This window comes from Haliotis rubra, unplaced genomic scaffold (assembly GCF_003918875.1).
Source record: "Haliotis rubra isolate DU_JTF1 unplaced genomic scaffold, ASM391887v1 Scf166, whole genome shotgun sequence".
Classification (NCBI taxonomy): Eukaryota; Metazoa; Mollusca; class Gastropoda; order Lepetellida; family Haliotidae; genus Haliotis; species Haliotis rubra.
This window is the reverse complement of record NW_025765625.1, coordinates 1,006,574-1,022,955: the sequence shown is the minus strand read 5'-3', so window position 1 is coordinate 1,022,955 and position 16,382 is coordinate 1,006,574. Positions and strand designations below refer to the sequence as shown.

Genomic DNA, 16,382 nt, shown 5'->3' with positions numbered 1-16,382 from the left:
TGAGTTCCACTGGAATACATGTATTCATAATGGCCGAAGCTCAGATAACAGAAACTGTTTTCGCGATAAAAACATAATAAACCATATTTTTTAAATAAAAATCGCGGTACATGTTTCTGATAACGTTATCTTTCACCCAGCAAATTATTGCAATTGTCTCGTATTCTCCTTTAAACCACCTTTCACCTAAACCTTGAAATTCATGCTATGAACTGGTATCGTAATGACTTTTATGTGTGCTTCAATTAGTTTTAGCTTCCCTCGCCTTAACACTGGTATGTGAACTTAATGACTTACTGCTTTGAAGGTCGTGGCGTAGCTGACTAATATTTCAATTCGGCGTACAATGACGTCGAACTGGTGTACCAACACGTACTGGTGTAATGGTGTACGTGTCTGTACATAAACGGTTTCATCAGCGTTATAACGCAATATTATGTCAAAAAATTGTTCGCTCATGGTGAAAAAGGAAACAGTGGTTTTAAAAATCTTTTTAAACTGCTTCGACCATCCACGCTGAAATTGCTTCCATAAAATAACACGCTGGTGAAAAAAACCTTTGTAATAGGTAACCATCCCGAAAGGTTTCTTGGCGGAGAGATCGCATCTGCGTAGACAATTCCGATATTTTCTCGATGCAATCACTCTGGCGCCTCGCTCAACTCCCTGTGCGCTCATCTATATCTGTTTTCTATGTTAATCTTTACAAAACAACGCTGTCGCGAGCCCATGGGGACTTTAACTCGCTGCACGAGAATTAAGGAAATCACACACAACCGTGCCACGCAGTAATCTAAAGCCGTACTCCACTATTCCGCTTATATTTTATTCACATTTATAATCAAAATTGGTTGTTTTTATGTGAATTCACAAAAGTGCATTTCCATGGTCGTCATTTGATTTATGAAATTGAATTTTAAGAGAAAAATTCGGTCTATTCGTGCGTTTCACGTAATCGTGATTTAAATTTAAACCAATTTAAATTTCTTCCTTAGAACTTAGTTTTGCATGGCATTTACACATTGGCGTAATAATGAAATAATGCGGTGTTAATGGTATCGGTGACCTTGTAATTAATGGATTAAGTAGAACGCGGAGTGATACAGCGGTTAGTTGTGAGCAATCCATCACCGCGGATGAGCTTAGGATTCGGATTGAGTGTTAGCGTGTCATAGTCCCATCTGGTGACTCCGATTAGCGAAAAACGGCCCGATGTCCGAGCCAACGACGATCGTATTATGTGCTTTAATGAAGGAGACCCGTGGTCGCGCTGGTCATAAAAACGTCGAAGCAGGGACTACAGGCAACGTTGAGCTTTCTCCGATAAGATAGGTTGCAGTGATACATGCGACTTGACAAATGCTTCATTGAACCGGGGATCGACGGCGATCCTTGTCAGGAAATATGTCGGAGTTTGTAGGCAAGCTTGTGCAATGTGAGATGAAAGGCTTTCAAACCGCGAAGTCACGGTGCCCGCGACATCTCACACTCTTGTCAATTTGTTAACATTAGATTTTGAAAAATGAATGTTCGTAATTTTGCAATTAAAATTGTATTTCCCTTACTTCATGATTTAATTTGTAACACAGAGTTTGATGAGGTGAGGTTTCTTACAACGCGTGAGCAACTTGTTTATGTTTACAGAAATGTGTGCCCTTATACGCGATGAAGTGTCTTAGAATAGTCCATGTAATGTTCAGTCCCTCGAAGGTCTGTAACACGAACGCCCTGAGAAGTCAAGATCATACAAACCTACACTTATTACAAACCCGTGAAGATCCGAGTTGAATTGGTCTTCAGCAACATATGCTTGCCACAAAAGTCGACTATGCTAGTCTAAGAGGCGAATAACGGGACCGGATGGCCTGGCTCGCTGACTTGGTTGACACATGTCATCGTATCCCAGACTCTTGGTATCTCTCTCCTACACGGCGAATAGCGGTGACCTAATGAGTTTACTACCAACATATAGAGTTATATACCGTAGTATCAAACCTGAGTGAATGAGTGAGTGAGTTCAGTTTTACGCCGCACTCAGTATTCCAGCTATATGGCGGCGGTCTGTAGATAATCGAGTCCTGACCAGACAATCCAGTGATCAACAGCATGAGCATCGATCTACCCAATTGGGATACGATGACATGTGTCAACCAAGTCAGCGAGCCTGACCACCCGATCCCGTTAGTCGCCTCTTACGACAAGCATGAGTTACTGAAGATCAATTCTAACCCAGATCTTCACTGGACACTTCAGCTTTCGACACGGCAGTATTTAACTGTATACGCAACACCTTATACAGACACTACGTGTGACAGAGAATTTGAGCATTTTGGGATAATTACTTTGTGGAAAAGAATAGCCATTCTCTCACAAATACAGAGATAGGCATCACGTGTATGAATGTATTGCTCAAGACTGTTGGAGCGCTAGTAATCTGTGTCTTTTTCCGATTGGATAAAATCGATCCATCTTTTTATTGGAGTGAAGAAGGTCATCTCCAGATACGAATCTGTATGCTGGAAGCACGATGTTCTGAACGACTTGAATACTGCACGGAGTCGCAGTTTAGAGGCAGACCCAGTCGTCTAGGTCGCTGTAGAGGTGTACCGTGTGTTGTTGACCTGCTAGAAACGTATGATCGTGGGCCCGAAGCCCGGTTTGCTCCGATCATGTTCCTTGGTTTCGGCACTATTTATTTCTGCTTCTGCTATTCACCGTAACATCTGAATGTGAGTGAGTGAGTTTAGTTATACGCCACGTTGAGCAACATTCCAGCAATATCACGGCGGGAACACAAGAAATAGGCTTCACACATTGTACCCATGTGGGAATCGAACCCAGGCATTCGGCTTGACGAGAGAATGTTTAAACCACTGGGCTAGCCACCGACCATCGTAACATCCGAGATTTGCATCCCTTACCTCATCAAACGGGGCGCTGGGGCAGGCTCCTGATTCACGCTTTCTCTCTTCACCCCTTAGCCCCGGAATTCGATTCCCACATGGGTACAATATTGGAAGCCCATCTCTGGTGCCCCTGCCGTGGAATATTGCTTAAAGCGGCGCAAACCCCAAAGTACTCACTCCAACATTAAGCTGGAGTCTTGATTTAATTGAAATAGCATTCAAAGCAGCGTAAAACCATACTCACTCACTTACTCACTCACTCATGGCTAGCGACTATACATGACAGGTTTATACAACAGTAAATTAGTCAAGTACTGGAGGTGTTACATCAGTTCCTGATGAGCTCCTTTTAAAATTGATTTTCTGCACAAATGCAAAGTGATTACTATCGATGAATTTGTAATCACCGTTGTTCGTTTGTCCAGGTGTTGAAGATCGATGACGCCAGCCAGGTGACCTTCAGGATGTTTGCAGTCATCTCAGCTCTCTCGGAAAGGGTCACGATGATGGAGTGAGTTTGAACGACATTTTTTATTCGAACGACTTATAAACACAGAAACAGCTTCAGCCAGCTGTATGGCAGCGTTCAGTCGGGCTGGCCCTCATAGAATATTGATCAGTAGCGTGCTTGACGCCTTCATCCTACCCAAGACACTCGATCCACACTGAATTTGGTTTAACAGAAAAGATCCGCACCAAAAAATAGCTGGGTAATATTGATTAATAATTACAAATCTCACATTCCGAAACATCGACTCCAACAAAGTAAATTAATTCCGCATCTGTTCTAATTAACGTCTCTAGTTGTTTGAGTAATGAATTTCGGTTGAACAATTGACAGAGAGCCCCTCGAAGTTCGTGACATCAGGACTTGGACGTACATGTAATATAATGAATTTTAAACAACGTTATAGGCCCTGGCTTGTGGTGCTGGATGTACTGTTAGGGTAGCCTAGTGGTTAAAGTGTCATCTTATTGCGCCAATGGTCCGTGTTCGATTCCCCTCAAGGTTACAATAGGCAAGGACAATGTTACGCGTCCTCCTGTGTCAAAGCAAGAGAGGGGAACCTTCTATCTTTTCCAACATTATGGGCTGTGGGTTCGAATCCCGATACTCTACCGTTATGTCAGCACCATATCTGTGCTCTTTAAATTCACTAAAGACCTAAACGTTTCAATAAAAGTGCGACAAAACAGATCAATACCCACGAGAAACCTCTGCAGGAAACATAATTACCTTACCATTCTGACAGTATATGTTTTAAGCATAAGCATCTGTTTGGAGTTTTTATCAAGCGGTAAAGACACATGGTGTTCTTGAAAACACGGGCTGAACCTTTTACAAACACATGCAAAGGCTAGTTAAGTATTCAGCTGAAAAGTTAAACGGATACATCCTGCATCACTCCGGGCTTTCCAGTCACGCATGCCGAGATGTAACTGAAGTACTTATCCAAACGGCCGATCTACCCACTGACTTCAGCAATGGTTAAAACCTCACTCACTCACACACTCTATCGTTCCAGCCCCGTGTCAAAACACTTGATTGAGATATGTGACCTACTGGACATCCAGCGTAAGATGGACCTTTACAAAGCCATGTTCTACTGCAACGTCAACTCCGACAGAAACTCCAACTTCATCAAGGCAGATTCCCTGCGTATAGAACTCATCGCCGGCGGCCTGAACTGGAAACAACAACAGTACATCATGGAACGACTCCAACCCAACTATTTCAACGAGGTTTGTTTGTTTTCTTTTGTTTTGTTTATTTTTAGGTTTGTCTTTTTGTCTTTCATTTTTCTTATAGTTTTATTCCAGCTAATTGGGAGCTGTATCCCAGTGGTTGAAGCCTGGTATGCTAAAGAGCCGTTTCGATTTCCGCTTTGGTGCAATATGTGAAGCTCATTTCTGGCATTGTCCGCCTTGCAATTAGTGGAATCATGCTAAAAGTGGCGTAAAACGTCACTCACACTTACTCTATGGATGTTGTTTGTAATTAATCCAGTCTCAACGAAACCGTCTAGTGATTGACATCCTGAGCATCGATCCATGCAAATGAGATACGATTGAAGGATATATGTTTATCTGGGAGTACGTTTAGCCATTCTTGGTTATCAGAGATATATCTCCTTTCTTTAACGGTAAATACCCTCGAGACCATAGCTTCTTCCAATTAGAAATGGGCGACATTAAAAAATTGCTGTCGACCCTGATAACCTTTGAGCGAGAGAATATACATGCGAGGCTTACTGATAGGAGAGTCGGAGAATGTGAAGTGGCTGCTTGAACGATGTTATGGTGACGTATCGGCCAAGGGTACTTATAATAATACATGGACATACGATACGAGGGCTGGCATGGGTAACCCGGATACCCGGGACGGGTGGGTAATGAGTTGGACCCGGGTACCTGTCTCAATACCCGGACCCGTTATGATCATGCGACTAATAGATTAAACAACGTAATATGTTATTCTTTAATGATTGAAAGGTTGTATTATCTTTGAAGATTTAGGCATAATTACAGTCACTACTTTTGAATATAATACATGGTTAAGATATTGAAAAACTCGAAATTTTAGCCTCCGAGCTGAAGAATCTATTGTCATTTCTTACAAATTTGATGTCAGGAATTAACATAACGGGTATCCGGGTAGGCAGGGTAATAGGTGGTGGGGTACCCGGGTAGAAAATTTGTACCCGCCCCAGCTCTATACGATACAGGATAATCGAGAACGAGTCACGCGTGGATGGACAGCTACAATTCTGACAAGCTGTATGGATAACAACTTCTTTATTTCGTGAGTGCGACGCTTCGATACAGAATCTTGTACCTTTGTCAAGCAGGAAGGAGTCTGTATGGAAACGTCGCACTCACGAAATAAAGAAGTTGCTACCCATAAAGTCCATCTATATTGTACTTCCCAACTTCTAAAATGCCACTCAAAGAAGAGCCTATATTAGCCCCCAGAGAGTTGTCTCCCTTTATTGTGTCAGGAATCGGTGATGTTAGGTTTACTCTACTATCAATTTCGTGATTGTGGGTGTTATCAAAGTAGAAAATTTCTAACCAGTGCCCTTTTAGACTCTCTTCCCATGTTTGTCAGTTGGGTTTAACTGACTGACTGACTAGGTTTGGTTTTACGCCGCTTTTAGCAATATTCCAGCAACATCACGGCGGGGGACACCAGAAATGGGCTTCACACATTGTGCCCATGTGGGGATTCGAACCCGGGTCTTCGGCGTGAAGTTGGGTTTAAAGCCGCTTTGAACAGTATTTCAACAATATCCAGACATGTCACCCTGATGAGGGAGGAAATCCCGAAGTAAAGCATGGCTGAGACGCTCACAACATTGACAAAACCCATGGTACGGATACAGTGCTGACAGGTTCAAACATAATGCGTAGAACCGAGATTCGAACCTATCCAAAACTGTGAGTGAGTTAGCATAATATAACGCCATGTTTTCAATACCCAATCAATATCACAACAGCGACACCAGAAATTGTCAGGCAATACCATTCAGTATGGAAATTCTTGTTTACCTGGTTTTCCTAAGCACATTTACATTTTCGATAAAGGACGCTATTTCGATTTAAAACGTCAAAAAATCTCAATTCTATTCACAAACTGTGAGTGCAGACAATCTAATGGTAGAAAGGTTATCGAGGTCCCTGTGACTTTGTATCAGAATAGTCTTGTGAAAGCGGAGGATTCGTAAGGAGAATACAGGCGGGATAATTTGAAAATCGATCCATGCCAGAATTAACGAAACATGGACCACGTAGACCTCAGAGTGTGTTAATATATCCCACAACGACCCGGCAATAAACCTCAACAAGATATTTATTGTCACATGAGAATTGATTTTTCTCAGTTTCATTCCAAACCGACATCGCGACGGTCTGAGCATCGAAGCTCGTTTCTGCACATGTCCATTGTCTCAAGGCTATTAGTAGACATGATTGCAATGGTGAATTTGCATGGTGTGGTGTAATGCAATCCTAGCATTCACACTCTCACTAGACTCCCTGTAATGTTCTTTAGAAATACGATTCCTTGAATCAGACAGGCCACTTTGCCATAGGAACCCTCAGACACTACGGTATTGCTTTTGCGACGAAGATCCTTTCTGCTTCCCAATCATGATGGCGTCGTCTGTATACTGTTGTGCTCCATTTCACACAACACTTCCCTCCTAAATATCCCTAATTGATCGAGATTTCCCTTTTAAAAAATGCAATCTTTTGACCTCATAATTGTCCATTTGTTCAATTCCCGATCCCAGAAACATATTTCCTAAACACAATTAACTAGAAAATGTCAAGGCGGTTACCGGGAATCTTCTATACGCCTTTCCCAACAACCAACTACCGTGAGACGGCAGAACACATCCGTCAGCCGTGTTTCCATGAAAAGCCCGCTCAGTCTAACTCTTCCAAAGAGGTCTGTCTCCACAAAGTGCTCTTTTAACACAGATGAGTCTAGACTCTAATAGTGTTTTGATGAAATCATATCCATAAATAAGTGGATTTCCTGAGTTAATGACAACAGGCAAGTAGTCTTTCTGTCACTTACGGCCAGTTTAGAATACATATAAGCGTAATATTGGCGTTGCAAAGAGTATCACCCTTTAGAACTCGCTATTAAGAGTTCACTGTAAGTGATTTACATTTGGTCAAAGCGGCTTCTCAAGGATTGCCTGTCGTTAACGGCCCATTAAGTCTTGTTTCCACGTATCAGAGGCGATACTGTCATCTTTTTTTAATTTACTCCTATCTCAAAAGAACGTACATTTCAATCGATGAAGTGTGGGCGTGCTGGTTTTACTCAATTAGTATATCGGATGCCTGCTAAGTGTCTTATATACTGATAATACTGCTGTAGAAAGGGTCTCTGAACAGATTCCACCTCTCAGAGGCTAGCTAGTATCTCATCATTGTTCATCGTTCTTGTTCATGATCATAAAGCGACTGCATTTAAGTGAGTGAGTGAGTTAGGTTTTACGCCGCTTTTAGCAATATTCTAGCAATATCGCGGCGGGGGACATCAGAAATGGGCTTCACACATTGTACCCATGTGAGTGAGTTTAGTTTTACGCCGTACTCAGCAATATTCCAGCTATATGGTGGCGGTCTGTAAATAATCCAGTCTGGGCCAGACAATCCAATGATCAACAGCATGAGCATCGATCTACGCAATTGGGATACGATGACATGTGTCAACCCGATCCCGTTAGTTGCCTCTTACGACAAGCTTGGGTTGCTGAAGATCAATTCTAACCCGGATCTTCACGGGTCTTGTACCCATGTGGGGAATCAAACCCGGGCCTTCGGTGCGACATGCGAACGCTTTAACCACACCGCTCCGACTGCATTAAAGACTTGTGGGATGAAATAACCATGTTTAGGAGGGTTATCTTTATTAATTATGTAGTATATTTAAAGTGTGTCTGTACGTGTGGTATAATCAACGACACTACACGACCAACTCCGTCTTGCAACGTCCAGCACATATCTAATCCATTAACGTCCCACCAAGTAACGTGGATATTGCAAAATACATGATCATATATCATTGGGTATTCGTTTCATTTTACCATTAAATAATTACCACTCTTCCATGAAAGAAAGTTTGTTGACTTGGACATGATATGTGAGGATTTCTTTTTCGTCGCGATACGTTTCCAGGAAATATGTAAGCACAGCAGTTGTATCTTTAAGTCATAAGCAGTACAGTTTGGCATTTTCTTCCCTTAAATAATATACAGTCTTTGCAAGCGGTATCGGGTATGAGCACTCTCTATTAGGACCTTTCAGTATAACTCTCACCTCCAAAAAATCATTCCAGATGTCTGTGTCAATATTTTGTTAATTTTGAATCTTTTAAAACAATACTTTTCTCTGTATGTCAACCATGATGTTAAAGATGATTCTATTCCTTATCGGACCCCCTCCTCCACAGATTGAGCTGTGTAAATACTGTGAATTCATGCTGTTTCTACTGTTACATTGTAACGGAGAGCGGAAGGTCGCGCGTTCGATCCCCGACCGCGTCATACCAAAAGACGTTAAAATATGGTACTTGTTGGTCTCTGCCTGGCGTTCGGCATTAATGGGTACAACCAGGACTGGTCGGCTTGGAGTCAGTATAATGTGTCTGAGTGGGGTATTCATGCTTCACTGCGGCATGGTATCTCAGTGGGCTAGCTCTCAGCTTAAGTCTGGGCTAGTACAAGCAGCCGCACATACCTATACACAAGCATGCACGTCGTCATATGAGCGAAATATTCTCAAGCACGACGTTAAACCCAATTTCACCTCACCTCACCTCTATTCCTTATCTTTGAATGATAAACTTGGTGTTTTACATGGCTCTATTGATGATAGGCGGGATGTTAAGATGAATTAATTCAAAACTTCAACGCCAGGGAATGATCAGTCTCGAATATCTGTCGAATCTGATTCTGTTGGGCGTAAAGTTCAAAACAGTGAAGAAAAGCATTTAAATTGATCGCCGCAAAACTTGATGACATCAGATCGCAAAAGTAAGCTCGTCCTCGTCTTCTCACAAGTTTCATTAGCCAGTGAGTAATGGCCATAGAGTGGGATAGCATCTCTTACAGGCAACGTGTTGTATTCAGTTTCTCTGAATATCTAGCATATATTCCTGGAATGACTTCACCAGGTTTTGAATGGCATTTAGTGATACACATAAGGAAGAGAGTTTTATGGATGTCAAGTTCTTTATTATGAGGAACACAACGTATCGGGGTATAACCTTACCAGGGGTGGAAATAACCCATTGCCCGACGTCCGAGTCCAGTGTTTTTTCTGTCGGGCAAGCAAATTTGTATATCACACTGTACCGGTGTCCATTAACTTTCCAATGTTAATTATGTTGTTGATTTAAAAAATCAGCAGGAAAACGTCGGTATAGTGGAAAAAATTATCAGGGCAAGTGACATTACATGTGCCACTGTACCGGAGTACACTATCAATTTTAAAGTTATTTCCACCCCTGCTTACTCCTTCATCAATGAATGAGGCAGAGATCATATGTATGTATATGTAAGAACAACAACAGACAACAAAGATGCAGGCTAAACAAGGAGTTAGGATACTCCGTGTGTTCTCATAATAACGAAGTTGACATCCATAAAACTCTTTTCCTGAGGCCTTTGTGGGTGAAACCTTGATTGCAAAGTTTCTCTGTAAGTTAAATGGATTTTGATTAAGTTTAAATAAAAATATACATGTACAACTAAACAACTGAAAATGCAGACGCTACACCGTTCGCATGAAGACGAAATTCAAGACTAGAAAATCGAAATCATCCTCCTTCTCGGTACAGAGGCTGAGATCATCTTCTATGCACAGTTCCAGATAAGACACTAGATATGATTTTACAGATATTATTTATTTAAACTCCTATGTGAAGTGGCAAAAGTCATTTATCTTGTTGGAAGAAATACACCAGGATCGTTTTGCAGTTCTCTGTATGAAGACAATATGTTACGTATGATAGGAATTACGAGGTTCAGCATGGTTCGTTTTCCACTTGTCTGCAGGCTTACCATGATGTTAAAGATGAGGGTAAGCAGATATCTGCTTCTGGTCTGGATGTTAAGCTTAGCTCCTGTATCAAGTCTCCGTATAATGTCAATGATAATGACGTTATGCGTGGATGAAAAGATTGAATGTGTGAAGCATGATTCCTGATTTTTCACGAATGAAAGCAACTACATGCAGTTTGTTTCTTTTTGTTTAGTTCCTGTTTGATATCGCTGTATGGTTTACATTCCAGATCTCCTTCCTCGACTACATATGCTACATCCCGCTCTTCCTCTCCATGCACGACAACATCGTCGACAACCCCCTGGACATGTCCGACGACAAGTACGACTCCATGCTCCGCAAGCCGTCAGGAGGTCATCGCCAGAGGGACGTCAACCCTCTTGGTCAACCGCTGGACAAGAAGTCTTCATATCAGTTGCGGCAACAGGCCCTGGATCTACTGGAAGGTCGCATCAACATCGACGACGTGAAGAAGGAGGACAGGGAGATGCTGCAGAAATACACGACGTGAGATTTCATAAAGATTAAGTTTTAGCGCCATGTTAGAGTTTTGATGGTTAAACAGTGAAGGTATATATTTTGCAGGATATCTTTTTGACATGTTTCCTCAAAACATCGCCACACCAAAAGCATGTTCAGCATGTTAATTACTCAGTGTGCTATCGTTTTCATTTTCAACTCCTTTGGAAGTATACAAAACAAATTGCCTAGCTGAGGCTCTTAAAAATTAACAGTCACATTTCTATCTCTTCCTACCGGGTACCCATTACTGACGGTTGAGGTGTTAACTCACGAATGATATGATTTGCAGGATACGTTCGGTTTCAAATTATTGCCCCAATGTGGTTTTATTTAAAATCTAGCATTTCCGATATACTTTGTCATTGGTAAGGGAATTAATATTGTTATGTGCCTTTCGTCCGTGCATCAGGTCATATTTTGCTTACGATTTTTATTCTTTAACTTTGCATGCACCATTATTCAACAGTTGTATGATTCTTGCGGATAACTTTCATCCTTGAATTTTATCAATCACGTTTATTGCCCAGCTCTGATGTCAATCGTTTCAATCATTGTGTAAATAGAGACAGCCATGGTCATGCTGGTGGAAATATATTTGGCAGACCCGTCCTGTTAGCGGCTGTTTTCGAGAAACGTTGTATTTAAGACTCCATCTGCTCATAAATATGCCATTCTACAATAGAATTTACACAGAGACCCATGTGTGCGTTTGTGTGAATGGGAAACAGACATGAAAAGGGGTTCGTGAATTATTCGCTGTCTCCATCGCCGACCATTGTAAAAGATTTAGTATTTGACCGTCTTAATTTTGGTTTGAATAATCGTGAACACTTCGTGACCACCCGGTGTCATGTCTGACTTTCAGCAATCCATTTATTAAATTTCACCAATATTTTCCCTTTCAACCCTGACATTCCATATTGATGAGCGCAACTAACTGAATAAAACATTCTGGTTACATTAGCATACCATTATGTATGCCAGGTTGTTGTGAGATGCGTCATCGCACTGAAATGTATTTCAAACGAACACATGTATAACGTAAAGCTACCAAGCACTAATACAGTTTTTAAAGTCCCAAGTCCTGGCTAAACAATCAGCATTTGCTATATCGTATATCTTCAAGACATCCTTGCTCTCTGATTTTTAAATTTGTTATTTGACAGACTTTGGGAAGCTGATTAAAAAAAGATTTCATTGTAATGTTTGTGCATGTGTATGTTGGGCGATGGGGTAGCCTAGTGGTTAAAGCGTTCGCTCGTCACGCCGAAGACCCGGGTTCGATTCCCCACATGGGTACAATTTGTGAAGTCCATTTCTGGTGTCGCTCGCCGTGATATTGCTGGAATGTTGCTAAAAGCGGCGTTAAACCATACTCACTCACTCATGGGTATGTTTGCTATGTCCTATATAGTTTCTGAACTATAGGTCTATAGTCGGTCCATGGCAGAGTTGAGAAAGAACTCTTTCTGGAGCAGATGCGTGCTATGTACGGTCTTATTTTGGAAATTCGTAGCATTATAATTTGATGTGTAATTTCTAAGTTATGACATGACGTCAGTTAATAATGCTGGGTGGCTATATGTTAATATGATTAACATTTTCACTTGTCCCTTCCACCGTGCGGAAGTCCCTTTAATTAAATGTTGCGTCTGATCAAGCCAATGGTCTGTTATGTCTGATCAGAAACGGGTCTGTGTTATTTCAGCAAATACAGTGTTCGTGTTGTTTGATCACACTCAGGATCTGGGTTGTGTTTCAAAAATGGAAATCACCAGTTTAACCCAGAAATCGGTTCGAGCTGGATCATGAAATCAGTAAATGACCTCTACGGAGCAATGAATGATCAATTCATTATATGTTATTTTAACATACACAGTTTAGGTTTACATTAAAATGGCGAAACAACGGGTCAAATAGCAGCAATAAGTAATAGGTTCCGTAAAATACCCTAGTACATGTCGAATGATTAGAAGTAGGGCTCCGCTCTTGTATACAGAATGCTGTTTAAAAGGTGGTACGAAACCAAACAAGTATCTGTAGCGCACATGATAAGTATATACATGTAAGTCAGGTCGCCTAATCACCTCTTGTCACTCTTAAAGGACCGCCTCCGTGGTATAATGGTTAGAGCGTCCGCCCGGAGTGCGGAAGGTCGCGGGTTTGATCCCCGGCCGCGTCATACCAAAACGACGTTAAAATGTGGTACTTGTTGGTCCCTGCCTGGCGCTCGGCATTTATGGGTACAACAAGGACTGGTCGGCTCGGAATCAGTATAATGTGTCTGAGTGGGGTATTCATGCTTCACTGCGGCATGGTATCTCAGTGGGCTAGCACTATAAAACCAGCTTAAGTCTGGGCTAGTACAAGCACCCACACACGCATGCACGTCGTCATATGAGCGAAATATTCTCAAGCACGACGTTAAACCCAATTTCACCTCACCTCACTCTTAAAAGCTACAGACAGCCTTCTAAGAACTGTCCCATCCAGAAACTTCTCCAACGATCAAGACTGCCACGTTCATGTAGACAGCAAATTTTAATTATAGTCCTCTCGTTGTTGCCGATCACTGTTCAGTTCTGGCACTTAATATTGCGTTTAGTAGTTCAAACATTTTCTGCTACTAGCAATGTCTAAATATATATTTACAACAGATTCTCCCGACCAAAATGTAGCTTGCAAATAACAGTTGTTCGGTCAGGGTCTCATGGGTCCCTGATGTTTGATATCAAAGACTTCATTCATGTCTATGGTCTGCCAGTTGAGTTGCCACGACACTAATACGTTCAGGGTCTCGTTTCACAAAGAGCTCGTAGCCTCTGATTGTAGTAAACTTATGTTGAAGTATGGGAGATACGACCACTATAGCCTTGAGATCGTATTGTGGAGGTTGACCGAGGTTAATAGACTGTCTGACTTTGTACATAATATGTATAGGTTTAAGTACAACTGAAGACACAGCACGTTCTTTGAACACGTGTAAAGGCCTAAATATGTTTAAGTTTCAATCATATTTCGAATTGTCTGTACAGAATGTTTCTTACACTAACATCTAATCTCGGAAATTAACATATTTTATGAAATTATGAAAAAAACGTTTCTAAATTATGTCCATAAAATATAATAAAAATGAGCTCCGAGACTTTCTTCATTTTCAGAATGGTAATCTAGACTTGCACATATTCTAGACTGACATGGGCTGCGTTGGGTATATAATTTTCAGGGTATCTATGACAGATTATATGTTTATGATCTAAATGGTTTCGTGCGCATCTTTCATTAGGTAGTGAGTTCAATAAGACTACTTGGGTTACTTCTTCCATTATGTGGTAATATGTCAAACGAACATGTATGATATCATAATTTTTCAGTTTTGAATAATTTCTATTTAGTTTAAAATATCCAAAGAGACATTAACGTTAACACCGTCATGATCATGACCTTGACCTTTGTCCTTTCAGATTACCCAAGATCCTTGAGTCCGCTCCTCCAACGCCAAGATCGACATCAAGCCTTGGATGACAAGAGCCATTGATTCACTTAAACCGACAAAACCAACACGTGAAAAATGCAAAGAGAGAAAGAAGCAAGATAATCGAAAATGATAAATAAAGACTTTTGCGAATGCAATTCAATTAAGAACGCTCATTTAATCATAGTTTTTTTGAAGATGAAAATTGTCAGAAAACGAACTGTTCCTCTAATTTGGCGAGAGTGGGATTCATATGAAATGGACAACCTCCATTGTGATAGTGAGAAACCTCAAAATGTTTGGACATTTTAGTCCGGACACCACGCATACCGGACAGTGAATATAATGAATGTCCACATATAGAGAATATATTTCAATGTCAGATGAATCAAAACGAGTCCATAAAATCAAAACTACGAGACTTGACGATAAATAGATATAAAGCGAATATCACTCCCAATATCAAATTTCAGCAACTACAAGTAACTGAAAAGTTAAAACTTCGGGGCTTGCCAAAATAATTCTTCCAACCGTTTTTTTAATCAGTTTGTAATCATTCCTAATGATTTCACCAAAAGCTATTTTGTCCGGAAAAAACGGGGTTATTCTTTTATTTCATACAGGAAAATTGTAATTTTCAGTTAGGAGTGTGTGTATTTCGTTTCCTTACAGTTACCAGTTTTGTATATATAAATCTAAAATGTCTAATTTATTTTCTTAAATGTGTGAAACTGTATAAAATGGTGCTAATACTTACCGCTAGATATCATAACGTGTTGATTATGAGAGAATAACATATCTTTGTGTGTCAATCACGATATTTTGATTGTCGTATTATATACTGAACTTCAGTATTCAGATTTGTGTGAAATATCGGATTCCAAACCTAGTGTTTGCTATGCATCTTAAAGTGCTCCTTCGTATCTCTGACAACACTAATTGTTTTGAAATGTAATGATTTTATGCGTGTTATGAGTGGGAATGTTCTCAAGTGAAAGATCGTAACTGTTTCTGTAGTCGTTAAGATCTTAATAACTGGATACACTGCTATTCCCTTTCATGTTATGACTTGGCTTAAGACAATTAATGTCAAGTTTCTCTATTTTCACTGTTTCACATTTTACCGTAATACAAATAATTCTTTCTAATGTCTTATAAACATTCATGTTTAGTTTGACCATTCTCGTCAAATAGTTTCATAATATTCTCGTAACAAAAGCCAAAGGTTAAATAGCAATAAAAATTCAACTTCTAAATGAGCTCGCCTAGCGTTATGATGTAATGTATAATTTATTAATCATTCAACTGACACAATAAACAATTAATATTTTCTTATTGATCTAGGTTTTCTATTAAATGTGTTGAAAGCTCAAGAAGAAAATACACTACTACATTTCATGTATGTCTGCGGTTCCATAAAACAGGTAATATAAAATCCCTCAGTTGTTTGTTTATAAATCGGCAGCAGTTGGATCTGTGTGTGTTTGTTTTAAATAATGTGACCTTTAACCTCTTAACGAATGCACCGTGATGGCCGCGTCGCCATATTGTTTTAATCTCCAAGCTAAAGAGCTGTGATAACAAGTTTGATACCCGTTTGGTACTTATCCGTCCTGTTCCAATGTGCCAATATTTGTTTATGTTTATAATGTTTGTAAGAGTGATTTGAATAAACATCAGCAACTGAGTGGAGTTTTTTGTGTTTCTCAATCATGAATTACAATCAATTATGTTGCAATTGATCTATAAATATTCACAAACCACCTGCATGACCTGATGGTACATAGATGACACAGCACGGTAAGATCTTACTGATCTGTTACTGCACGATAGCATGTTAGTGAGATGTTATTGCACGATCTGATGGTACTGAACTATCATCGCACACCTAATAACAC

The 16,382-nt window shown here is 40.4% G+C and overlaps 1 protein-coding gene across 4 annotated transcripts in view; it reads left to right on the top strand.

Moving 5' to 3' along the window:
- LOC124272090 (titin homolog) overlaps nucleotides 1-16,171 on the top strand; it is an 86,852-nt gene extending 70,681 nt beyond the window's left edge. For all 4 annotated transcript variants that reach the window (XM_046707237.1, XM_046707235.1, XM_046707234.1 and 1 more), the window contains 4 exons: nucleotides 3,332-3,417; nucleotides 4,433-4,649; nucleotides 10,717-10,994; nucleotides 14,474-16,171. In XM_046707237.1, the coding sequence (XP_046563193.1) occupies nucleotides 3,332-3,417; nucleotides 4,433-4,649; nucleotides 10,717-10,994; nucleotides 14,474-14,534 (642 nt within the window). In that variant the 3' untranslated portion in view covers nucleotides 14,535-16,171. The remainder of the gene's footprint in view (nucleotides 1-3,331; nucleotides 3,418-4,432; nucleotides 4,650-10,716; nucleotides 10,995-14,473) is intronic.
- Nucleotides 16,172-16,382: the final 211 nt, after the last annotated feature.